Consider the following 27,716-nt stretch of genomic DNA (forward strand, 5'->3'; position numbering starts at 1 on the left):
TCTCCACCTAGTTGAACACAACACCAGATCACCTAATCAAACCCTCTCCACCTAGTTGAACACAACACCAGGTCACCTAATCAAACTCTCTCCACCTAGTTGAACACAACACCAGGTCACCTAATCAAACTCTCTCCACCTAGTTGAACACAACACCAGGTCACCTAATCAAACTCTCTCCACCTAGTTGAACACAACACCAGGTCACCTAATCAAACCCTCTCCACCTAGTTGAACACAACACCAGGTCACCTAATCAAACCCTCTCCACCTAGTTGAACACAACACCAGGTCACCTAATCAAACCCTCTCCACCTAGTTGAACACAACACCAGGTCACCTAATCAAACCCTCTCCACCTAGTTGAACACAACACCAGGTCACCTAATCAAACTCTCTCCACCTAGTTGAACACAACACCAGGTCACCTAATCAAACCCTCTCCACCTAGTTGAACACAACACCAGGTCACCTAATCAAACCCTCTCCACCTAGTTGAACACAACACCAGGTCACCTAATCAAACCCTCTCCACCTAGTTGAACACAACACCAGGTCACCTAATCAAACCCTCTCCACCTAGTTGAACACAACACCAGGTCACCTAATCAAACCCTCTCCACCTAGTTGAACACAACACCAGGTCACCTAATCAAACCCTCTCCACCTAGTTGAACACAACACCAGGTCACCTAATCAAACTCTCTCCACCTAGTTGAACACAACACCAGGTCACCTAATCAAACCCTCTCCACCTAGTTGAACACAACACCAGATCACCTAATCAAACCCTCTCCACCTAGTTGAACACAACACCAGGTCACCTAATCAAACCCTCTCCACCTAGTTGAACACAACACCAGGTCACCTAATCAAACCTCTCCACCTAGTTGAACACAACACCAGGTCACCTAATCAAACTCTCTCCACCTAGTTGAACACAACACCAGATCACCTAATCAAACTCTCCACCTAGTTGAACACAACACCAGGTCACCTAATCAAACCCTCTCCACCTAGTTGAACACAACACCAGATCACCTAATCAAACCCTCTCCACCTAGTTGAACACAACACCAGGTCACCTAATCAAACCCTCTCCACCTAGTTGAACACAACACCAGGTCACCTAATCAAACCCTCTCCACCTAGTTGAACACAACACCAGGTCACCTAATCAAACTCTCTCCACCTAGTTGAACACAACACCAGATCACCTAATCAAACTCTCTCCACCTAGTTGAACACAACACCAGATCACCTAATCAAACCCTCTCCACCTAGTTGAACACAACACCAGGTCACCTAATCAAACCCTCTCCACCTAGTTGAACACAACACCAGGTCACCTAATCAAACCCTCTCCACCTAGTTGAACACAACACCAGGTCACCTAATCAAACCCTCTCCACCTAGTTGAACACAACACCAGGTCACCTAATCAAACCCTCTCCACCTAGTTGAACACAACACCAGGTCACCTAATCAAACTCTCTCCACCTAGTTGAACACAACACCAGGTCACCTAATCAAACCCTCTCCACCTAGTTGAACACAACACCAGGTCACCTAATCAAACTCTCTCCACCTAGTTGAACACAACACCAGATCACCTAATCAAACTCTCTCCACCTAGTTGAACACAACACCAGATCACCTAATCAAACCCTCTCCACCTAGTTGAACACAACACCAGATCACCTAATCAAACCCTCTCCACCTAGTTGAACACAACACCAGGTCACCTAATCAAACCCTCTCCACCTAGTTGAACACAACACCAGGTCACCTAATCAAACCCTCTCCACCTAGTTGAACACAACACCAGGTCACCTAATCAAACTCTCTCCACCTAGTTGAACACAACACCAGATCACCTAATCAAACTCTCTCCACCTAGTTGAACACAACACCAGATCACCTAATCAAACTCTCTCCACCTAGTTGAACACAACACCAGGTCACCTAATCAAACCCTCTCCACCTAGTTGAACACAACACCAGGTCACCTAATCAAACTCTCTCCACCTAGTTGAACACAACACCAGATCACCTAATCAAACTCTCTCCACCTAGTTGAACACAACACCAGGTCACCTAATCAAACTCTCTCCACCTAGTAGAACACAACACCAGGTCACCTAATCAAACTCTCTCCACCTAGTTGAACACAACACCAGGTCACCTAATCAAACTCTCTCCACCTAGTTGAACACAACACCAGGTCACCTAATCAAACTCTCTCCACCTAGTTGAACACAACACCAGGTCACCTAATCAAACTCTCTCCACCTAGTTGAACACAACACCAGGTCACCTAATCAAACTCTCTCCACCTAGTTGAACACAACACCAGGTCACCTAATCAAACTCTCTCCACCTAGTTGAACACAACACCAGGTCACCTAATCAAACCCTCTCCACCTAGTTGAACACAACACCAGGTCACCTAATCAAACTCTCTCCACCTAGTTGAACACAACACCAGATCACCTAATCAAACCCTCTCCACCTAGTTGAACACAACACCAGGTCACCTAATCAAACTCTCTCCACCTAGTTGAACACAACACCAGGTCACCTAATCAAACTCTCTCCACCTAGTTGAACACAACACCAGGTCACCTAATCAAACTCTCTCCACCTAGTAGAACACAACACCAGATCACCTAATCAAACCCTCTCCACCTAGTTGAACACAACACCAGGTCACCTAATCAAACTCTCTCCACCTAGTTGAACACAACACCAGATCACCTAATCAAACCCTCTCCACCTAGTTGAACACAACACCAGGTCACCTAATCAAACCCTCTCCACCTAGTTGAACACAACACCAGGTCACCTAATCAAACCCTCTCCACCTAGTTGAACACAACACCAGGTCACCTAATCAAACCCTCTCCACCTAGTTGAACACAACACCAGGTCACCTAATCAAACCCTCTCCACCTAGTTGAACACAACACCAGGTCACCTAATCAAACCCTCTCCACCTAGTTGAACACAACACCAGGTCACCTAATCAAACCCTCTCCACCTAGTTGAACACAACACCAGGTCACCTAATCAAACCCTCTCCACCTAGTTGAACACAACACCAGGTCACCTAATCAAACTCTCTCCACCTAGTTGAACACAACACCAGGTCACCTAATCAAACCCTCTCCACCTAGTTGAACACAACACCAGGTCACCTAATCAAACCCTCTCCACCTAGTTGAACACAACACCAGGTCACCTAATCAAACCCTCTCCACCTAGTTGAACACAACACCAGGTCACCTAATCAAACCCTCTCCACCTAGTTGAACACAACACCAGGTCACCTAATCAAACCCTCTCCACCTTGTTGAACACAACACCAGGTCACCTAATCAAACCCTCTCCACCTAGTTGAACACAACACCAGGTCACCTAATCAAACTCTCTCCACCTAGTTGAACACAACACCAGGTCACCTAATCAAACCCTCTCCACCTTGTTGAACACAACACCAGGTCACCTAATCAAACCCTCTCCACCTTGTTGAACACAACACCAGGTCACCTAATCAAACCCTCTCCACCTAGTTGAACACAACACCAGGTCACCTAATCAAACTCTCTCCACCTAGTTGAACACAACACCAGGTCACCTAATCAAACTCTCTCCACCTAGTTGAACACAACACCAGATCACCTAATCAAACTCTCTCCACCTAGTTGAACACAACACCAGGTCACCTAATCAAACCCTCTCCACCTAGTTGAACACAACACCAGATCACCTAATCAAACCCTCTCCACCTAGTTGAACACAACACCAGGTCACCTAATCAAACCCTCTCCACCTAGTTGAACACAACACCAGGTCACCTAATCAAACCCTCTCCACCTAGTTGAACACAACACCAGGTCACCTAATCAAACTCTCTCCACCTAGTTGAACACAACACCAGATCACCTAATCAAACTCTCTCCACCTAGTTGAACACAACACCAGATCACCTAATCAAACCCTCTCCACCTAGTTGAACACAACACCAGGTCACCTAATCAAACCCTCTCCACCTAGTTGAACACAACACCAGGTCACCTAATCAAACCCTCTCCACCTAGTTGAACACAACACCAGGTCACCTAATCAAACCCTCTCCACCTAGTTGAACACAACACCAGGTCACCTAATCAAACCCTCTCCACCTAGTTGAACACAACACCAGGTCACCTAATCAAACTCTCTCCACCTAGTTGAACACAACACCAGGTCACCTAATCAAACCCTCTCCACCTAGTTGAACACAACACCAGGTCACCTAATCAAACTCTCTCCACCTAGTTGAACACAACACCAGATCACCTAATCAAACTCTCTCCACCTAGTTGAACACAACACCAGATCACCTAATCAAACCCTCTCCACCTAGTTGAACACAACACCAGGTCACCTAATCAAACCTCTCCACCTAGTTGAACACAACACCAGATCACCTAATCAAACCCTCTCCACCTAGTTGAACACAACACCAGGTCACCTAATCAAACCCTCTCCACCTAGTTGAACACAACACCAGGTCACCTAATCAAACCCTCTCCACCTAGTTGAACACAACACCAGGTCACCTAATCAAACCCTCTCCACCTAGTTGAACACAATACCAGGTCACCTAATCAAACCCTCTCCACCTAGTTGAACACAACACCAGGTCACCTAATCAAACCCTCTCCACCTAGTTGAACACAACACCAGGTCACCTAATCAAACCCTCTCCACCTAGTTGAACACAACACCAGGTCACCTAATCAAACCCTCTCCACCTAGTTGAACACAACACCAGGTCACCTAATCAAACCCTCTCCACCTAGTTGAACACAACACCAGGTCACCTAATCAAACCCTCTCCACCTAGTTGAACACAATACCAGGTCACCTAATCAAACCCTCTCCACCTAGTTGAACACAACACCAGGTCACCTAATCAAACCCTCTCCACCTAGTTGAACACAACACCAGGTCACCTAATCAAACCCTCTCCACCTAGTTGAACACAACACCAGGTCACCTAATCAAACCCTCTCCACCTAGTTGAACACAACACCAGGTCACCTAATCAAACCCTCTCCACCTAGTTGAACACAACACCAGGTCACCTAATCAAACTCTCTCCACCTAGTTGAACACAACACCAGGTCACCTAATCAAACCCTCTCCACCTAGTTGAACACAACACCAGGTCACCTAATCAAACTCTCTCCACCTAGTTGAACACAACACCAGATCACCTAATCAAACCCTCTCCACCTAGTTGAACACAACACCAGGTCACCTAATCAAACTCTCTCCACCTAGTTGAACACAACACCAGGTCACCTAATCAAACTCTCTCCACCTAGTTGAACACAACACCAGATCACCTAATCAAACCCTCTCCACCTAGTTGAACACAACACCAGGTCACCTAATCAAACCCTCTCCACCTAGTTGAACACAACACCAGATCACCTAATCAAACCCTCTCCACCTAGTTGAACACAACACCAGGTCACCTAATCAAACCCTCTCCACCTAGTTGAACACAACACCAGATCACCTAATCAAACCCTCTCCACCTAGTTGAACACAACACCAGGTCACCTAATCAAACCCTCTCCACCTAGTTGAACACAACACCAGGTCACCTAATCAAACCCTCTCCACCTAGTAGAACACAACACCAGATCACCTAATCAAACCCTCTCCACCTAGTTGAACACAACACCAGGTCACCTAATCAAACCCTCTCCACCTAGTTGAACACAACACCAGGTCACCTAATCAAACCCTCTCCACCTAGTTGAACACAACACCAGGTCACCTAATCAAACCCTCTCCACCTAGTTGAACACAACACCAGGTCACCTAATCAAACCCTCTCCACCTAGTTGAACACAACACCAGGTCACCTAATCAAACCCTCTCCACCTAGTTGAACACAACACCAGGTCACCTAATCAAACCCTCTCCACCTAGTTGAACACAACACCAGGTCACCTAATCAAACCCTCTCCACCTAGTTGAACACAATACCAGGTCACCTAATCAAACCCTCTCCACCTAGTTGAACACAACACCAGTCACCTAATCAAACCCTCTCCACCTAGTTGAACACAACACCAGGTCACCTAATCAAACCCTCTCCACCTAGTTGAACACAACACCAGGTCACCTAATCAAACCCTCTCCACCTAGTTGAACACAACACCAGATCACCTAATCAAACCTCTCCACCTAGTTGAACACAACACCAGGTCACCTAATCAAACCCTCTCCACCTAGTTGAACACAACACCAGGTCACCTAATCAAACCCTCTCCACCTAGTTGAACACAACACCAGGTCACCTAATCAAACCCTCTCCACCTAGTTGAACACAACACCAGATCACCTAATCAAACCCTCTCCACCTAGTTGAACACAACACCAGGTCACCTAATCAAACCCTCTCCACCTAGTTGAACACAACACCAGGTCACCTAATCAAACCTCTCCACCTAGTTGAACACAACACCAGGTCACCTAATCAAACCCTCTCCACCTAGTTGAACACAACACCAGGTCACCTAATCAAACCCTCTCCACCTAGTTGAACACAACACCAGGTCACCTAATCAAACCCTCTCCACCTAGTTGAACACAACACCAGGTCACCTAATCAAACCCTCTCCACCTAGTTGAACACAACACCAGATCACCTAATCAAACCCTCTCCACCTAGTTGAACACAACACCAGATCACCTAATCAAACCCTCTCCACCTAGTTGAACACAACACCAGGTCACCTAATCAAACCCTCTCCACCTAGTTGAACACAACACCAGGTCACCTAATCAAACCCTCTCCACCTAGTTGAACACAACACCAGGTCACCTAATCAAACCCTCTCCACCTAGTTGAACACAACACCAGGTCACCTAATCAAACCCTCTCCACCTAGTTGAACACAACACCAGGTCACCTAATCAAACCCTCTCCACCTAGTTGAACACAACACCAGGTCACCTAATCAAACCCTCTCCACCTAGTTGAACACAACACCAGGTCACCTAATCAAACCCTCTCCACCTTGTTGAACACAACACCAGGTCACCTAATCAAACCCTCTCCACCTAGTTGAACACAACACCAGGTCACCTAATCAAACCCTCTCCACCTAGTTGAACACAACACCAGGTCACCTAATCAAACCCTCTCCACCTAGTTGAACACAACACCAGGTCACCTAATCAAACCCTCTCCACCTAGTTGAACACAACACCAGGTCACCTAATCAAACCCTCTCCACCTTGTTGAACACAACACCAGGTCACCTAATCAAACCCTCTCCACCTAGTTGAACACAACACCAGGTCACCTAATCAAACTCTCTCCACCTAGTTGAACACAACACCAGGTCACCTAATCAAACCCTCTCCACCTAGTTGAACACAACACCAGGTCACCTAATCAAACTCTCTCCACCTAGTTGAACACAACACCAGGTCACCTAATCAAACCCTCTCCACCTAGTTGAACACAACACCAGGTCACCTAATCAAACCCTCTCCACCTAGTTGAACACAATACCAGGTCACCTAATCAAACCCTCTCCACCTAGTAGAACACAACACCAGATCACCTAATCAAACTCTCTCCACCTAGTTGAACACAACACCAGGTCACCTAATCAAACCCTCTCCACCTAGTAGAACACAACACCAGGTCACCTAATCAAACCCTCTCCACCTAGTTGAACACAACACCAGATCACCTAATCAAACCCTCTCCACCTTGTTGAACACAACACCAGATCACCTAATCAAACCCTCTCCACCTTGTTGAACACAACACCAGGTCACCTAATCAAACCCTCTCCACCTAGTTGAACACAACACCAGGTCACCTAATCAAACTCTCTCCACCTAGTTGAACACAACACCAGGTCACCTAATCAAACCCTCTCCACCTAGTTGAACACAACACCAGGTCACCTAATCAAACCCTCTCCACCTAGTTGAACACAACACCAGGTCACCTAATCAAACCCTCTCCACCTAGTTGAACACAACACCAGGTCACCTAATCAAACCCTCTCCACCTAGTTGAACACAACACCAGATCACCTAATCAAACCCTCTCCACCTTGTTGAACACAACACCAGATCACCTAATCAAACCCTCTCCACCTTGTTGAACACAACACCAGGTCACCTAATCAAACCCTCTCCACCTAGTTGAACACAACACCAGGTCACCTAATCAAACTCTCTCCACCTAGTTGAACACAACACCAGGTCACCTAATCAAACCCTCTCCACCTAGTTGAACACAACACCAGGTCACCTAATCAAACCCTCTCCACCTAGTTGAACACAACACCAGGTCACCTAATCAAACCCTCTCCACCTAGTTGAACACAACACCAGATCACCTAATCAAACCCTCTCAAACACCTTAGTTGAACACAACACCAGGTCACCTAATCAAACCCTCTCCACCTAGTTGAACACAACACCAGGTCACCTAATCAAACCCTCTCCACCTAGTTGAACACAACACCAGGTCACCTAATCAAACCCTCTCCACCTAGTTGAACACAACACCAGGTCACCTAATCAAACCCTCTCCACCTAGTTGAACACAACACCAGGTCACCTAATCAAACCCTCTCCACCTAGTTGAACACAACACCAGATCACCTAATCAAACCCTCTCCACCTAGTTGAACACAACACCAGGTCACCTAATCAAACCCTCTCCACCTAGTTGAACACAACACCAGGTCACCTAATCAAACTCTCTCCACCTAGTTGAACACAACACCAGGTCACCTAATCAAACCCTCTCCACCTAGTTGAACACAACACCAGGTCACCTAATCAAACTCTCTCCACCTAGTTGAACACAACACCAGGTCACCTAATCAAACCCTCTCCACCTAGTTGAACACAACACCAGGTCACCTAATCAAACTCTCTCCACCTAGTTGAACACAACACCAGGTCACCTAATCAAACCCTCTCCACCTAGTTGAACACAACACCAGATCACCTAATCAAACCCTCTCCACCTTGTTGAACACAACACCAGGTCACCTAATCAAACCCTCTCCACCTAGTTGAACACAACACCAGGTCACCTAATCAAACTCTCTCCACCTAGTTGAACACAACACCAGGTCACCTAATCAAACCCTCTCCACCTAGTTGAACACAACACCAGGTCACCTAATCAAACCCTCTCCACCTAGTTGAACACAACACCAGGTCACCTAATCAAACCCTCTCCACCTAGTTGAACACAACACCAGGTCACCTAATCAAACCCTCTCCACCTAGTTGAACACAACACCAGGTCACCTAATCAAACTCTCTCCACCTAGTTGAACACAACACCAGGTCACCTAATCAAACCCTCTCCACCTAGTTGAACACAACACCAGGTCACCTAATCAAACCCTCTCCACCTAGTTGAACACAACACCAGGTCACCTAATCAAACCCTCTCCACCTAGTTGAACACAACACCAGGTCACCTAATCAAACCTCTCCACCTAGTTGAACACAACACCAGGTCACCTAATCAAACCCTCTCCACCTAGTTGAACACAACACCAGGTCACCTAATCAAACCCTCTCCACCTAGTTGAACACAACACCAGATCACCTAATCAAACCCTCTCCACCTAGTTGAACACAACACCAGGTCACCTAATCAAACCCTCTCCACCTAGTTGAACACAACACCAGGTCACCTAATCAAACCCTCTCCACCTAGTTGAACACAACACCAGGTCACCTAATCAAACCCTCTCCACCTAGTTGAACACAAGGTCACCAATCAAACCCTCTCACCTAATCAAACCCTCTCCACCTAGTTGAACACAACACCAGATCACCTAATCAAACCCTCTCCACCTAGTTGAACACAACACCAGATCACCTAATCAAACCCTCTCCACCTAGTTGAACACAACACCAGGTCACCTAATCAAACCCTCTCCACCTAGTTGAACACAACACCAGGTCACCTAATCAAACCTCTCCACCTAGTTGAACACAACACCAGGTCACCTAATCAAACCCTCTCCACCTAGTTGAACACAACACCAGGTCACCTAATCAAACCCTCTCCACCTAGTTGAACACAACACCAGGTCACCTAATCAAACCCTCTCCACCTAGTTGAACACAACACCAGGTCACCTAATCAAACCCTCTCCACCTAGTTGAACACAACACCAGGTCACCTAATCAAACTCTCTCCACCTAGTTGAACACAACACCAGGTCACCTAATCAAACCCTCTCCACCTAGTTGAACACAACACCAGGTCACCTAATCAAACTCTCTCCACCTAGTTGAACACAACACCAGGTCACCTAATCAAACCCTCTCCACCTAGTTGAACACAACACCAGGTCACCTAATCAAACTCTCTCCACCTAGTTGAACACAACACCAGGTCACCTAATCAAACCCTCTCCACCTAGTTGAACACAACACCAGGTCACCTAATCAAACTCTCTCCACCTAGTTGAACACAACACCAGGTCACCTAATCAAACCCTCTCCACCTAGTTGAACACAACACCAGGTCACCTAATCAAACTCTCTCCACCTAGTTGAACACAACACCAGGTCACCTAATCAAACCCTCTCCACCTAGTTGAACACAACACCAGGTCACCTAATCAAACTCTCTCCACCTAGTTGAACACAACACCAGGTCACCTAATCAAACCCTCTCCACCTAGTTGAACACAACACCAGGTCACCTAATCAAACAAACCCTCTCCACCTAGTTGAACACAACACCAGGTCACCTAATCAAACCCTCTCCACCTAGTTGAACACAACACCAGATCACCTAATCAAACCCTCTCCACCTAGTTGAACACAACACCAGATCACCTAATCAAACCCTCTCCACCTTGTTGAACACAACACCAGGTCACCTAATCAAACCCTCTCCACCTAGTTGAACACAACACCAGGTCACCTAATCAAACTCTCTCCACCTAGTTGAACACAACACCAGGTCACCTAATCAAACCCTCTCCACCTAGTTGAACACAACACCAGGTCACCTAATCAAACCCTCTCCACCTAGTTGAACACAACACCAGGTCACCTAATCAAACCCTCTCCACCTAGTTGAACACAACACCAGGTCACCTAATCAAACCCTCTCCACCTAGTTGAACACAACACCAGATCACCTAATCAAACCTCTCCACCTAGTTGAACACAACACCAGGTCACCTAATCAAACCCTCTCCACCTAGTTGAACACAACACCAGGTCACCTAATCAAACTCTCTCCACCTAGTTGAACACAACACCAGGTCACCTAATCAAACCCTCTCCACCTAGTTGAACACAACACCAGGTCACCTAATCAAACTCTCTCCACCTAGTTGAACACAACACCAGGTCACCTAATCAAACTCTCTCCACCTAGTTGAACACAACACCAGGTCACCTAATCAAACCCTCTCCACCTAGTTGAACACAACACCAGGTCACCTAATCAAACTCTCTCCACCTAGTAGAACACAACACCAGATCACCTAATCAAACCCTCTCCACTTCGTCGTCTAGCCTTGGCTTATCAGAATAAGCAGGCCGTCCCACATGCATTTTGTATGATACTCTCACTTGTGTATACACTTAAACACTACACAAACACACACACTCTCACTATCTATTCACTAACATAAAATCACTTAATCACGTACATGTACAGTACACACAAGACCTGCACCTGCGGAGGTACCTATCAGGTTTGAGAGTACACAGTCAAGGCAATATGGTTGAATTCATGTTGAATCCCCTCAGGCCCAGAGACTGCTGCTCCAGGATGGGTCTCTAGCCCACTTCACCGTCCAGAGTTCCTCAGTCCTACCCACCATCACCCTGGGCCTGCCAGCCAATGCCAGGGTAAGCACATCACACAACCTGAAGAAAAGTATGTAGACCTGTAGATGTTATGGAGGTTATGAATTCAATGCTTTTCATTATTATAATGAGATTGCAAAAAATAACAACACTGAGATTCTTCTTTGATAGCAACTAGTTAACTTTTGGCCACATTCTATGTGTATGTGTGCAGAGTGATGGAGACTTGTCCCCTCTGAAGGTGGGTCGGGTGCCTATGGTGACGGGAGGCCAGTCTGTCTACCTTCCCCTGGGGACGGAGGAGCAGAGTGGGTCGCTGTCCCCTCACTTCCAGCCTGTCCTCGTCCTGGAGCCCTCCGGACTGGTGCACGCCCCAATGCTCGCTGGTGAGACACCACAGCATTCAAATACAATTCTGGCTTGTAAATAAGTTTGACGTCCAATAAACATTGCCTTTGTATATGGTAGTGAAAATTCCTTTCACATGTAACTTGACTTTGACACAGAACAGGAGAAGTCCTTGCCAGGAATGTGTTACAATACTGAATTGTTAAACTGGATTCTGTCGGTATCAGGACTTTTCTTCAGCCTCCCGTGAAAGCGCTATGAAGAAAATGTTTATGCTGCTGTCATAGGTATTGTGACACTGCCACCTTGTGGCCTTGACAAACAGTCAGACTTATAGCCACACTCTGCCTGTCTCCTCTGGTCTCAGTTCCAGGCCTGGGCCCTGTTCCTCTGCAGTTTTCCCCCCAGATGGATCATCTGGCCCCGGAAGGGGGCCCTCACAAGCCTCTGAGCCGGACTCGCTCAGAGCCCCTGCCCCAGAGCCCCAGATCCCTTCACCCCCATCTGCTGCAGCAGCACCACAACAGCCAACTATTGGAGAGACTTAAACAGCAGACACATCTGGGAAAGGTGAGTGACTTACACACCATGCTCACTCACTCTGTTGTAATGGATTATTTTTGTACAATCCAAGGAGGGCTTCATCTGCCAGCAGCTGTCTTTTTTTGGCAAAAATACATTGATATAATTTAGTGAATAAAGCTAAATGGATCATTATTTGTGTGTTCAAGCTGATGTCTAAGACCAGTGAGAAGCCTCGTCTCAAACAGATCCCCTCAGAGGACATGGACTCTGAGGAGGTGGGGCCAGCACCCAGCGATATCTATCAGGGCAGAGCAAGGGCGGAGTCACTGAGGGAGGCGGAGCTCGTGTCTGCGGCAGACAGCCAGGGAGGACAGATCAACCTGCAACACACACTCATACTCAACCAGGTAAGATACAGACACAGAGGATGGTAGAGGAACACTAGAACATGTCTCCTTCAACTTCCAGCAGAGAGCAGCAAAGGGTTTTATATTTTCTTCGTGCAGGTTTGTCATACTCTTATTTATATAGATTTCTGTGGGTTGAAAATCACAACAATCTCCCTCCCTCTCGCTCTATCTCCCTCCCTCCCTCTCCTATCTCCCTCCCTCTCGCTCTATCTCCCTCCCTCTATCTCCCTCCCTATCCTCCCTCTCTATCTCCCTCGCTCTATCTCCCTCCCTCTCGCTCTATCTCCCTCCCTCTATCTCCCTCCCTCTCGCTCTATCTCCCTCCTCTATCTCCCTCCCTCTCGCTCTATCTCTCTCCCTCTCCTCTCGCTCCTATCTCGCTCCCTCTCGCATCTCCCTCCCTCTCGCGCTCCCCTCGCTCTCGCTCTATCTCCCTCCCTCCTATCTCCCCTCGCTCTATCTCTCCCTATCTCCCTCCCTCTCGCTCTATCTCCCTCCCTCTATCTCCCTCGCTCTATCTCTATCTCCCTCCCTCTCGCTCTATTTCCCTCCCTCTCCTATCTCCCTCCCTCTCGCTCTATCTCCCTCCCTGTCCCTCTATCTCCCTCCCTCTCGCTCCCTCGCTCTATCTCTATCTCCCTCCCTCTCGCTCTATCTCCCCTCGCTCTATCTCTATCTCCCTCCCTCTCGCTCTATTTCCCTCCCTCTCCTATCTCCCTCCCTCTCGCTCTATCTCCCTCCCTGTCCCTCTATCTCCCTGTCCCTCTATCTCCCTGTCCCTCTATCTCCCTCCCTCTCGCTCTCTCTCGCTCCTCGCTCTATCTCTATCTCCCTCCCTCTCGCTCTATCTCCCTCCCTCTATCTCCCTCGCTCTATCTCTATCTCCCTCCCTCTCGCTCTATCTCCCTCCCTCTCACTCTATCTCCCTGCCTCTCACTCTATCTCCCTCCCTCTCTCTCTAGTCGTTGCTATGGGAGAAACAGAAACAGCTGCAGCAGCTGCGTCGCCAGACAGCCCACATGGAGACACTGGCGGTACCCATTATGCTTGGCGGTGCCCACCGCCCCCTCTCCCGTACCCAGTCCTCGCCAGCCTCCACATCCCTCACGTTGCCAGACAAACCCCTACCCCTGTCCACCCCAGAACCACAGAGCAAACCACGCTTCACCACCGGTAAGAAGTGAACCACACACACAGGCACACTGCCACCACGAGGACCTACCTAGGTGTAGGTTATTATCCCTACTGTGGCCGTATTTCAATCTGAGGCCTGGTCAGGGATTCTCTGATAAGTTGATATTATTTAATTGCATTTTCTTGATGAACTTTCTCATTGTGGTTAGATCTGTCTTATAGCTGTTGATTTGGAGGAAATGGGTAGTAACCACTGGAAATAGTCTCGTTAATGTCTGTCTGTGTTTGGTTGCAGGTCTGGTTTATGACTCTCAGATGCTGAAGCACCAGTGCACATGTGGTGACAACAGCAGCCACCCAGAGCATGCTGGGAGGATCCAGAGTATCTGGTCACGTCTCCAGGAGAGAGGTCTCAGGGGCCAGTGTGAGGTACAAACATCACCATTATCATTACACACGTATTACACATACATCCATATCACTGATTACAAGTTACTAGAAGACACCATAGCTGTCTCCACCTGGTCCCTTATCTGTTGCTCTGTCTGGTCTGTGTTCCAACAGACTATCCGAGGTAGGAAGGCCACTCTGGAGGAGCTGCAGTCGGTCCATTCAGAGCGTCATGTCCTTCTGTATGGCACCAACCCTCTCAACCGCCTCAAACTGGACAACCGCAAGCTGTCCGGTACGTCCTCACTACAGATGTTATGATGTACTGGTCTACTGCATCAGGCCTTGTGCCAGAAGCCTTTAGGTCAGTGGCTGCCAACGCTGGCCTTGAGTACCCCTAACAGTACACATTTTTGTTGTAGCCCTAGACCAACATGCCTGATTCAACTCATTGTGGGCCTAAAGATTAGTTGACAAGTTGAATCAGGTGTGCTTGTCAGGGGCTACAATAATAATGTGTGCTGTTGGGAGTACTCGAGGACCGGAGTTGGGAACCACTGCTATACGTAACTGGTAACAGTTTGGCAACAGCACTGTAAAGTAAAGCTACTTGCTCTGGTGTCCCTAGTAACTCTGGTGTCCCTAGTAACTAGGTATTTGCCTTTGGTTAAAATTACAGTATTGATAGCACTTTGGAATCCGTTATGTTTAGGAGTCAACTCAGTCATGTATTTAAGTTGTCACTACAGTGATGGTACACAAACATACAGTAATGTCTGATACTCATTTCTAATGTAAAATTGTTTGAAAAGGGGCTGTTAAACATTGATTGTTTGGTTAATAAATCCTCTTTGCATTTTTCTCCCTCAGGCATTCTCTCTCAAAGGATGTTTGTGATGCTGCCATGTGGAGGAGTAGGGGTACGTGAGAGGCCCAACACACACACACACGCACACACACGCACACACACACACACACACACACACACACACACACACACACACACACACACACACACACACACACACACACACACACACACACACACACACACACACACACACACACACACACATTTCCCCTAGCTCTCTCTCACTCACAACATGCACAACATTTCTCGATTTCAGTTGGCAATTCTTCCCTCCAAGTCCTTGACAAGGGTTATATGATACAGTCCATTCAGATTGATTAGAGTGATGGTAGTTGTTGCTGTTGTTTCCAGGAGAGGGCCATGAGAAGACGAGGCGGTGGAAATGAAAGAGGAAAACATGAGTGCGTTGGGACATGTCAATAAATTGCCTGACGATCTCCATCGGACCATGACAATTCAAACTAATAGAAACAATATGTGCATGACGAGGGATTAAAGACATGCCTCCAATTTCATTGTCTGAGCCAGACGGCTAGAAATGCGAGTTTGTGAACAAACAGAAGAAATGTATAGATAAAATGGAGCGGACAGGAGAATGTTTAAGTCCCTGAGGGAACGCCAACCCCTCAGGTCTGTATATACAACACCATGTATGCATGGTCCTGTTCCTCTGTTGCCTGGATAGCAAATCTCTATGGCACAGAGTGTGTCTGTGTAAATATATCACACAGCTATGTTATAGTCCGGTAAATTGAGGTGAGGTCTGTTTGCCTCCAAAACCAGTGGGCCTGTAGTACTATTAGTTGGTGCTGTTTAAACCATGGAAAGAAAAACACTTCACCTGATGCACTGGAACTCCCTATAGCATGCTAGCAGATTCTAAACGCATTATGACCGGTTCCATCCAGCTTGACTGCTGTCCTGTCACTCACCCTCATGTTGTTTTGTTGTTGATTGGCAGGTGGATAATGACACAATCTGGAACGAGTCTCATACATCCACGGCGTCGCGCATGGCTGCAGGCAGCGTCACAGAGCTGGCCTTCAGAGTGGCCAAAGGAGAACTCAAGGTAAGACACCGATCTGTACTCCACTCCTCATCCAATCACGCTCTGGTCTGCCTCACCAACTGCCTTAGGCCACTTGACAAAGAATGCTGAATGATAATGTTTTGTTTGACTGTTTCTCTCCAGAATGGCTTTGCAGTGGTGAGACCCCCAGGCCACCATGCTGACCCCTCCAACCCAATGTGAGTCTGTTTCATATTCTCATATCTACTGTGTGTGTGTTGATTTTCATGTATACTATACTCCTTGTGGTGGTGCGTGCCCAGGCTAACCACAGCGGGCTCTGCTGAGCTTTGCAGTGTCAGCAGCCTGTCTGACGATTGATATTTATGGCCTGATAGTGAAGCTGGGAAGGAGAAGAACAGAGAAGATTTATGCCTCTTCTCTACTCTCCTCCGATTAGTGTGCTGAGTTGGCTCCTAGGAATTCCACCATTTTCTCTCTTATCCTAACCACTATCATCTTGTAGTGATAATGTATGTTTCTCTGCCCTCCACCCTCTCTCTCTCTCTCTCTCTCTCTCTGCCTCTCTCTCTCTGCCTCTCTCTCTCTGCCTCTCTCTCTCTCTCTGCCTCTCTCTCTGCCTCTCTCTCTCTGCCTTTTTGCCTCTCTGCCTCTCTCTCTCTGCCTCTCTCTCTCTCTCTCTCTCTGCTACAGGGGTTTCTGCTATTTCAACTCAGTGGCCATTGCAGCCAAACAGCTGCAACAGAAACTGAGTGCCAACAAGATCCTCATCGTTGACTGGGTAAGGGACTACAGTTGGAGTGGTTGTAACATTGACAGTAGCAGCGCTATTTGTGTTGCTGGTGTCCTCGTCTCAGTTGACTTAGTACTATTTTGACAATAACTACTAGTACTGACCTTCATGATGTACTGTATGTATAAACACATGAATTATGTACAGGTAATTGCCAAAATAAAGGAAACACCAACAGTGTCTTAATAGAGCGTTGGGAAACCACGAGCCGTCAGCACAGCATCAATGCGCATTGGCATAGATTCAGCAAGTGTCTGGAACTCTATTGGAGGGAGGCGACACCATTCTTCCATGAGAGATTCCATCATTTGGTGTTTTGTTGATGGTGGTGGAAAACACTCAGGCGCCGCTCCAGAATCCCTTTAAACCCCCTATGCTCCTTTGAGATCTCTTCTAGCCATGGTAGCCAAAATAATGAACAATTGGGCATTTTTATACATAACCCTAAGCATTATGGGATGTTTTATTTGCTTAATTAACTCAGGAATCACACCTGTGTGGAAACACTGCTTTTAATATACTTTGTATCCCTCATTTACTTGTGTTTCCTTTATTCTGGCAGTATGTGTACATGTATGTAAACACAGGTACAGTATACACATGATTTCTGTCTCACATGAGTTACTGGTTACTATTGATTAGGCCTAGGATATGACATAACAGGTACAGTATACACATGATTTCTGTCTCACATGAGTTACTGGTTACTATTGATTAGGCCTAGGATATGACATAACAGGTACAGTATACACATGATTTCTGTCTCACATGAGTTACTGGTTACTATTGATTAGGCCTAGGATATGACATAACAGGTACAGTATACACATGATTTCTGTCTCACATGAGTTACTGGTTACTATTGATTAGGCCTAGGATATGACATAACAGGTACAGTATACACATGATTTCTGTCTCACATTACTTACTGGTTACTATTGATTAGGCCTAGGATATGACATAACAGGTACAGTATACACATGATTTCTGTCTCACATGAGTTACTGGTTACTATTGATTAGGCCTAGGATATGACATAACAGGTACAGTATACACATGATTTCTGTCTCACATGAGTTACTGGTTACTATTGATTAGGCCTAGGATATGACATAACAGGTACAGTAGTATGAGTTACTGGTTACTATTGATTGAGTTCTGTCTACACATGAGTTACTGGTTACTATTGATTAGGCCTAGGATATGACATAACAGGTACAGTATACACATGATTTCTGTCTCACATTAGTTACTGGTTACTATTGATTAGGCCTAGGATATGACATAACAGGTACAGTATACACATGATTTCTGTCTCACATGAGTTACTGGTTACTATTGATTAGGCCTAGGATATGACATAACAGGTACAGTATACACATGATTTCTGTCTCACATGAGTTACTGGTTACTATTGATTAGGCCTAGGATATGACATAACAGGTACAGTATACACATGATTTCTGTCTCACATTACTTACTGGTTACTATTGATTAGGCCTAGGATATGACATAACAGGTACAGTATACACATGATTTCTGTCTCACATTAGTTACTGGTTACTATTGATTAGGCCTAGGATATGACATAACACGAGACAGCAGTTATTGGTTTTAATGTTACCAAATGTTCTCTTCCATCTCTGTCCTGCGGTTAGGATGTTCACCATGGTAATGGGACCCAGGAAGTGTTTTACAATGATCCCAGTGTGCTGTATATCTCACTGCATCGCTATGACGATGGCAACTTCTTCCCTGGCAGCGGCGGGCCGGCTGAGGTAATTGACATCATTGGTTCAGCTCTACACGGTGAATTCTGCTAGTAGGCTCAGACGACGTCAAGAGAAACTCAAAGAGCTAGCTAGGTTCCAAAGTTACAGTGGAGAGACGTCTGTCGAGATTATACTACATGTGCTGTGCCTCTAGCACCTCTATGTTACTCTTATTGACTGTATCCTCCTCTCCATGGAGAATGCTTTGTCTCAGTAGGTCTCTGTCTGTGTTGTAGGTGGGATCTGGTGCTGGAGAGGGCTTCAATGTTAATGTGGCCTGGACTGGAGGTCTGGAGCCCCCTATGAGTGATGCTGAGTACATCACTGCTTTTAGGTAAGACAGCTCCGACCAAGGTTATTACAGTAAACTGAAACTGAAACTAAAACAAAAACGAATCATGAAAAAAGTCAACTGAAATAAAATAATGAACTAACAGAAAATACTAAAACTATACTGAAACTGTTATCTTTGACTGACTCCAAATCTAACCAAAATAAAAACCATAATGAAGTATGTTCAGTTTTTGTTCTCTTTCTTGAAAGTTTTGGCAAAAATATAATGGAGTTTTCAATGGGGTTTCTAGCTTTTTTGTAATGGGGTTTTCAAGCAAGGTCACATTGAGATTCACTTTTGCTGCAGTGGGCTAAATCAGGAAAGGAATGAATAATTGGTATTCTTAAACAAATCTACTGTGAAATAAAAGTATAGACCTAAAAAAAACAAGACACTTGGCCATGTCAGATATAGAGTTGAAATGTATAACATTTTGAGTTTGCATCCCAATATTACACTTTATATAAATCACAGAATATAAATATATCGAAACTGTTTGACATAGAAACACTGGATTGTTGTCATGTTTTTATTATGAAATTATGAAAATTATGAACAACATTCCACCCATAGGGTCAAAGACGGCGCTTTTGGTTATTGACTGCAGGAAATGGCTACTCAGTGAGATGACGTTGCCACGGTGAGCGCAGCAGACAGACAGACAGACAGACATGTCAGAGAGAGTCGGGCACCAGATTGAGATAGATAACATGTTGGTTTCCAGACAGACGACAGACAGATGCCAGATCAGACAGACAGACAGATAGATAGATAGATAGATAGATAGATAGATAGATAGATAGATAGATAGATAGATAGATAGATAGATAGACAGACAGACAGAGAGACAGACAGACAGACAGACAGACAGACAGACAGACAGACAGACAGACAGACAGACAGACAGACAGACAGACAGACAGACAGAGATAGATATTATACGTATCAGTTAACCACATCATATGCTATAGCAGTATTGTGAGATCTGGCAGGCGTCAGCAACGTCTGAGTAGAGAAACGTGCCCATTGAGATAAGTGCGATGCAAGACTGCTCTCACACAGTCACACAGAGTACCTGCGCATGTGCACGGGTGCGTTTCACTCTGCTACAACATGGTAGCTTCAGGACCAAAACAGCAGAGAAGTTTAGCCTCACGTTTCAACGCTCCTGGTTGTTGAGGAAATTGACCCACTACTACTGTGTACTTGGTGCGTCTTTGTCATCTCGCTGACTCTACATTTAAACCTAATGTAACTTGACCTGACCCATCACGTTGTTTTACTGCTCCCCAGTGGCAAGAAGTGACATCACCAAAACATTCCCAAACTAAACAACACGTTGGAAGCTATACGGACACGCATGTTGCCCAAATCAATGACGTGTCTCACAGTTGAAAGTCGGGTGGAGACGAAGGGTTAGTTTCGTCAGTTGTCCTGATAACCCCTAAGCAGCCAGTGTTCCCAGCTAGCTAGTTCATGATGCAGCATGACTCTAGTTAATAGGTGTAAAATGAAGTGATGTTTATTTCTACGGGTGAGGGAGAAACATCTTGGTCACCATCTGGATGTCACTGTGACATGCCACATGTCGCTGGCGGTAGGGAGCTAACGTGGCCATTTTGTTCCATCCCACTTGATTTTATTTTGATTAGGATAGCAGCCAACACGAGAAATAAATTGTAATATTGGTAGTAACCATCTGGGTGTCACTGTGATTCAGTCTACTGCTCACTGGGGAGAGTTTGCTCTACAATTCAGCAAAACAACATGGGGCACAGTGTCCTTCACTCCAGTTTACCGAGCACTGCTGTCAATATACTGTAAATTGAATGACACACTTCTGAATCCCAGTCATTTGAAGTGCATGTGTACGGCCCCAATTTTAATAAGATTTTTTGTAAGATTAAATTGTCTCCAGGTTTGGTTGTTGTTGTATTAAACAGACATTTCACTGACATTTCCTCCATGGCACTTAATTGCCACCGGTGGGAAGTTGAAAGTTCTAATGAAGTCTCTATATGTTTGTTTGGTCTGCTGTCTGGTGGCAACCATAGGAAACTGTAGCAACCACACAGTAAGAGGGTCCACACTGCAGGCAGACAACCAAGTGGGTGGGCCCCACCGTTAAGCCAGCGTAACAAAATGAGAATGACAACATAGTACTGGAAAAGTTTCAACAAAAGTTTTTCACTTCAACTTAATAAGTAACAAACCAGAGTATTCCTAATGTACCTTACTTTTCCACATAATAATGCACCATCCTTGGAAATAATAATTATAACTCTGTTTTTGTTATCTGAAAATACATATTTTGTTGCCACACGTCTGTCCCACACAGATTTAGAATGCGCAACAAATTTGTTGGTGAAATATTGTCAGTTGGTTTCTCTAAACTCCAGGGGTAGGGAATGCTGCCATCCACCACATACCTCTACACCCCTCCCCACCTCCCTGTCTCCTCTCTCATTCCTGTTCTCCTCTCTCCTTCCCTCTCTCTGATTGATCTTTAATGAGCCCTCTCCCTCTCTCTCTTGTTCTCCCTGTAGTCTGTCTATAGCTGGGCTCACAGGGGAGTATGGAAGGTTTTATTGGTCTACAGGGGAGGCGGGGTTAGTTAGTGTGGTGGGGAGTGGGGGGGTCTGGGCTGGAGGAATCCAAACCCAGGATAATGAACCCAAATGGATCCCAGATGGCAGGCTGTCAGTGACGTGAGGAGAGTGACAAGCTCCAAATGGGAACCAGACGCGCCTATGGCGGCTTTGAACTCGGGCGGCAGCGGAGATGCCTGCGTTAGCTTCCTTGCTAGCTGGCGGCTCCGCTCTGCACTGTGCAGGTTGACTCTCTGACTGAGAGGGGTGATGGACACCAGCCCAGAAAACAACAGGAGGCCCACTCCCTAGCAACTCAACCCCAACCATGCTCTCCTCACTGTCTGAAACAGCCAGGCAGGGCTGTTAGTGGACTAAATGACATAGATGTTGTTTCATGTTTCTCCCTGCAGGACGGTGGTGATGCCCATAGCTCAGGAGTTCTCCCCTGACGTGGTCCTGGTCTCCTCGGGGTTCGATGCAGCAGAGGGACACCCTGCACCTCTAGGGGGTTACAAGGTCACCTCCAGATGTAAGCAAGGTTTTCCTCAGTACACTTTAGACCCCGAGCTAGCCTATAAAGTGGTTTTACATCTTTGCTAGTTAGTTCTTGATAAATGGAAGGTAAGACATTTATAAGCATTGACCTGGTACACAATATAAAATGGCATGATACAAAATCAAGTTGGAGGGACAATACAGATGTTGGATATTAATTTAATCACCCTGTTGCAGGATAACTTTTCTGAAATTTAGGAACTGTTCAACTTGTAGTGTATTTGATGTTTAAAAAGGCTCCTAAAGTTTGTACTTTCCACTTTGAAATTTCAGACTTGATTTTCCCCTCACGAAAAATGGATTAACTCCTACAAAAATCCACATAATCATTTACATTTCCTGTTGCTGCAGGATTATTTTCCTGCTGTTCCAAACTGGCTCAAATTAAGATCCTACATCTGTAGTTGTATTTTTGTTAGTGTTGTAAGTGTGTGTCTTTAGGGATTTACTGTATGTTAATCTGCGCTGTAAATGTCGAAAAAGATTGATACATGCCCCGCAGTATATTCCCATGTTGTCAATCGAGAAAAGGGGTTGAAATGCCGTATTGAACATGATTTAGGATACATGCAAAGTTCCCGTGCTTAGTTGGCCACCACATCCCATATTAACTGTGTTGATGTGGATGCGTCCGTCAGGTTTTGGGTTTCTTACCCGGCAACTGATGGGTCTGGCTGGAGGCCGGGTGATCATGGCTCTGGAGGGAGGTCACGACCTCACGGCCATCTGTGACGCCTCTGAGGCCTGCGTCAGCGCTCTGCTGGGTATTGAGGTGAGACTGGTTTAAGGTGCACTAAAGCAGTTTATAAACTACTTTAAAACCCCTTCCTAAATCATGTTAAGTATACCACACAGGTTTATGTGAAGTGTAATCCCTCATAAGGAATATTCAATGATATGAGTAAGAGGAAATCTAGGGAGGGCTGTTAAGGTGAATGTTGTTGATGAGTGGTCTGATGCCTTCCTCTCTCACTGTGTTGTCCATACAGGAGCCTCTGTCAGAGGAGGTGCTGCTGCAGAAGCCCAATGCTAACAGTGTTCGCTCGCTACTGAGAGTCATACAGATACATGGTAGGTAAACAGTCATTCAACTCCTCATGTCTCAAATAAAGGACACCCGTGTCCCCCTTTTCCCTCTCTGTTTCTCTCTCTATTGTATTTTTGTACAGTGGGGCAAAAAAGTATTTAGTCAGCCACCAATTGTGCAAGTTCTCCCACTTAAAAAGACGAGAGAGGCCTGTAATTTTCGTCATAGCTACACGTCAACTATAACAGACAAAATGAGAAAAAAAATCCAGAAAATCAAATTTTTAATGAATTTATTTGCAAATTATGGTGTAAAATAAGTATTTGGTCACCTACAAACAAGCAAGATTTCTGGCTCTCACAGACCTGTAACTTCTTCTTTAAGAGGCTCCTCTGTCCTCCACTCGTTACCTGTATTATTGGCACCTGTTTGAACTTGTTATCAGTGTAAAAGACACCTGTCCACAACCTCAAACAGTCACACTCCAAACTCCACTATGGCCAAGAGCAAAGAGCTGTCAAAGGACACCAGAAACAAAATTGTAGACCTGCACCAGGCTGGGAAGACTGAATCTGCAATAGGTAAACAGCTTGGTTTGAAGAAATCAACTGTGGGAGCAATTATTAGGAAATGGAAGACATACAAGACCACTGATAATCTCCCTTGATCTGGGGCTCCATGCAAGTTCTCACCCCGTGGGGTCAAAATGATCACAAGAACGGTGAGCAAAAATCCCAGAACCACACGGGGGGGACCTAGTGAATGACCTGCAGAGAGCTGGGACCAACGTAACAAAGCCTACCATCAGTAACACACTACGCCGCCAGGGACTCAAATCCTGCAGTGCCAGACGTGTCCCCCTGCTTAAGCTAGTACATGTCCAGGCCCGTCTGAAGTTTGCTAGAGAGCATTTGGATGATCCAGAAGAAAATTGGGAGAATGTCATATGGTCAGATGAAACTAAAATATAATTTTTTTGTAAAAACTCAACTCGTCGTGTTTGGAGGACAAAGAATGCTGAGTTGCATCCAAAGAACACCATACCTACTGTGAAGCATGGGGGTGGAAACATCATGCTTTAAAGCTGTTTTTCTGCAAAGGGACCAGGATGACTGATCCGTGTAAAGGAAAGAATGAATGGGGCCATGTAGAGGAGTGAAAACCTCCTTCCATAAGCAAGGGCATTGAAGATGAAACGTGGCTGGGTCTTTCAGCATGACTATGATCCCAAACACACCGCCCGGCCAACGAAGGAGTGGCTTCGTAAGAAGCATTTCAAGGTCCTGGAGTGGCCTAGCCAGTCTCCAGATCTCAACCCCATAGAAAATCTTTGGAGGGAGTTGAAAGTCCGTGTTGCTCAGCAACAGCCCCATAACATCACTGCTCTAGAGGAGATCTGCATGGAGGAATGGGCCAAAATACCAGCAACAGTGTGTGAAAACCTTGTGAAGACTTACAGAAAACGTTTGACCTCTGTCATTGCCAACAAAGGGTATATAACAAAGTATTGAGATAAACTTTTGTTATTGACCAAATACTTATTTTCCACCATCATTTGCAAATACATTTTTATTTTAAAATTTTGTCATAGTTGAAGTGTACCTATGATGAAAACTACAGGCCTCTCTCATCTTTTTAAGTTGGAGAACTTGCACAATTGGTGGCTGACTAAATACTTTTTTGCCCCACTGTATATCCCTTTATTCTTGTATGATCCTAATTATTGTAAAATGCAGAGACTTCCTGAGTACACACAATGATTTAATACAGTAGGCTACAAGGCTATTAATGATATTGATCTTTCACCATATGGACCCATGTGGTAGGAGGGACTAGCATTTATGTCAGTTGGACGTCCAGACCTTCTGACTGCAGCCGAAGTGCCCACAGCTCTCATCCAAGTGTTTGTGCTTACTGGCTTTGATTTAGGCAAATAAAGTTACCTGTTTTTCAGGTCAGTATTGGCAGTCCCTGAAGCTGTTCAGTAGCTCTGTGGGACTGTCCTACCTGGGTGCTCAGAGGAGAGACTGTGAGGAGACTGATGCTGTCAATGCTCTGGCCTCTCTGTCTGTGGGGGTCCTGACCAGCAGGAGGTATGACTTGACCACCAGTACCCAACACCTAAATACTCCCCACAATGTTCACAGTGAAGGGCAGACTCCTCTGTACAGTATGTTACAAATGTGATGCGTTATGTTTTTCCTAACCATCTTCTCTGTGTTTCCCACAGCCACCCAGACGAGCCTATGGAGCAAGATGAGGACTCCATGTAGAAGATGCTGACCTTTAACCTCACAGACCTCTCCTTCAGGACATCCCAATAGCCTCGGAGATCCTTCCCTGTCACACAACGAGGGGCAGGAGTGTAGAATGTGGATCTCTGCCTTAACCAATGAGGCCCTAAAATCACACAGTGCCTCAAAGACCACCGTCCATTCTCCTCAGACTATATGCAGCGCACCTTAACACAGTGAAGAATGAACTCAACACAGTGGAACTCATGTAGCCTTCTGACACCACACCAAAGCCCTGTCAGTGTATATGTGAGATAAAAGATATTCTCATACAACTGATTATTAAACTAACTCTGTCCATCCTCAGCAATACAGAATCATTTATATTGTGTGTATTCAGAAGGATACCAGCCCGGTGACGTGATATTGACCACTTTTTGGCCTTTTCAAAACTTTTTTTTTTAAAGTACAGACATAATAGGTCTTACTGAGGCACTTACAGTAAAGCAATACTAGCACCAGGTCTGTGGGTGTCTCTTGTTGTGTCAGTGAGCAGAGCAAACACCAGTCAGTGGCTCTGAGGATGGCCCTGGAGAGAGAGAGAGAGACCGAGACCGGCCAGCACCTGGCAACTGCTGAATGGCTCAGTCAATCCTTGATGATGTCATTAGTATTCAGTTTAACCACTAAAGAAGAAAATGAAGATGTGGTTTTATCTGTTTTTGCACTGTGCATTCCGTAATGTGAACCGTTGAAAATTCCAAACGTCGAGGGGGGCTCTAGATTATTTAATTATCTGTTCAACTTTGAGGATTGGAAGATATTTTTCTCCTCTGAAATCCACTCACATTCTAAGAAGACTCATGCATGTATACACAAATTAGTATTTCTAAGTGCATTTGCAAAAACTTCCTGATTGTATTCTGATTATTCCACTGCTGTTCTTAGACATGTCTTTATACATTGTTCACATGGACACATGTCTTTATACATTGTTCACATGGACACATGTCTTTATACATTGTTTGCATAGACACACACACACAGTCAGAAATGCATTTCATTCGCACACAATTTCCCTTTATGTCTTACTGACATGATGAGGACCAAACTGAAATAAATAAACCAATGTATCTTATGAAGAGCTGAAGACCTAGCACTGTTTAGGAGGAAATGCAACATGTATGTTCATTCCTACGGTAGTTACCATTGAGGGCTATTAGTAGTTTTATTATGCTAGTCAAATGCTCTAATGCACTTAATGGACATCTCCCAAAGAAATGTGTCTTAAATATGTCTGCAGTGTGACCGTATTACTGCAGTTGGACCAGTGAGGTTACTGTGTTAAGTTGATGTTTATTTTTTCAGGACCACCATTTTGACCTGTAGACATGCCTATTTTATTGTGTACATTAATTTCACAGTTCAGTTGCCTTGTTATTATCCACAAGCAGTTATATCAAGTAGAGCTCAATGCGGCTGGTTATATCAAGTAGAGCTCAATACGGTTGGTTATATCAAGTAGAGCTCAATGCGGCTGGTTATATCAAGTAGAGCTCAATACGGTTGGTTATATCAAGTAGAGCTCAATACTGTTGGTTATATCAAGTAGAGCTCAATACGGCTGGTTATATCAAGTAGAGCTCAAAACGGTTGGTTATATCAAGTAGAGCTCAATACGGTTGGTTATATCAAGTAGAGCTCAATACGGTTGGTTATATATAGTAGAGCTCAATACGGTTGGTTATATCAAGTAGAGCTCAATACGGTTGGTTATATCAAGTAGAGCTCAATACGGTTGGTT

At 45.5% G+C, this 27,716-nt stretch overlaps 1 protein-coding gene across 6 annotated transcripts in view; it reads left to right on the forward strand.

Moving 5' to 3' along the window:
* hdac7a (histone deacetylase 7a) overlaps positions 1 to 26,278 on the forward strand; it is a 121,626-nt gene extending 95,348 nt beyond the window's left edge. For 4 of the 6 annotated variants that reach the window (XM_052485209.1, XM_052485210.1, XM_052485213.1 and 1 more), the window contains 18 exons: positions 11,839 to 11,940; positions 12,113 to 12,284; positions 12,614 to 12,816; positions 12,978 to 13,178; positions 14,144 to 14,354; positions 14,611 to 14,744; positions 14,880 to 15,000; positions 15,576 to 15,625; positions 16,538 to 16,645; positions 16,769 to 16,824; positions 17,300 to 17,387; positions 19,058 to 19,177; positions 19,408 to 19,505; positions 22,507 to 22,625; positions 23,290 to 23,423; positions 23,641 to 23,722; positions 25,633 to 25,771; positions 25,909 to 26,278. In XM_052485209.1, the coding sequence (XP_052341169.1) occupies positions 11,839 to 11,940; positions 12,113 to 12,284; positions 12,614 to 12,816; positions 12,978 to 13,178; positions 14,144 to 14,354; positions 14,611 to 14,744; positions 14,880 to 15,000; positions 15,576 to 15,625; positions 16,538 to 16,645; positions 16,769 to 16,824; positions 17,300 to 17,387; positions 19,058 to 19,177; positions 19,408 to 19,505; positions 22,507 to 22,625; positions 23,290 to 23,423; positions 23,641 to 23,722; positions 25,633 to 25,771; positions 25,909 to 25,951 (2,181 nt within the window). In that variant the 3' untranslated portion in view covers positions 25,952 to 26,278. The remainder of the gene's footprint in view (positions 1 to 11,838; positions 11,941 to 12,112; positions 12,285 to 12,613; positions 12,817 to 12,977; positions 13,179 to 14,143; positions 14,355 to 14,610; positions 14,745 to 14,879; positions 15,001 to 15,575; positions 15,626 to 16,537; positions 16,646 to 16,768; positions 16,825 to 17,299; positions 17,388 to 19,057; positions 19,178 to 19,407; positions 19,506 to 22,506; positions 22,626 to 23,289; positions 23,424 to 23,640; positions 23,723 to 25,632; positions 25,772 to 25,908) is intronic. The other 2 variants (XM_052485211.1, XM_052485212.1) reach the window with 1 other exon arrangement.
* Positions 26,279 to 27,716: the final 1,438 nt, after the last annotated feature.

Source organism: Oncorhynchus keta, chromosome 28 (genome assembly GCF_023373465.1).
Source record: "Oncorhynchus keta strain PuntledgeMale-10-30-2019 chromosome 28, Oket_V2, whole genome shotgun sequence".
In the NCBI taxonomy this organism is placed as follows: domain Eukaryota; kingdom Metazoa; phylum Chordata; class Actinopteri; order Salmoniformes; family Salmonidae; genus Oncorhynchus; species Oncorhynchus keta.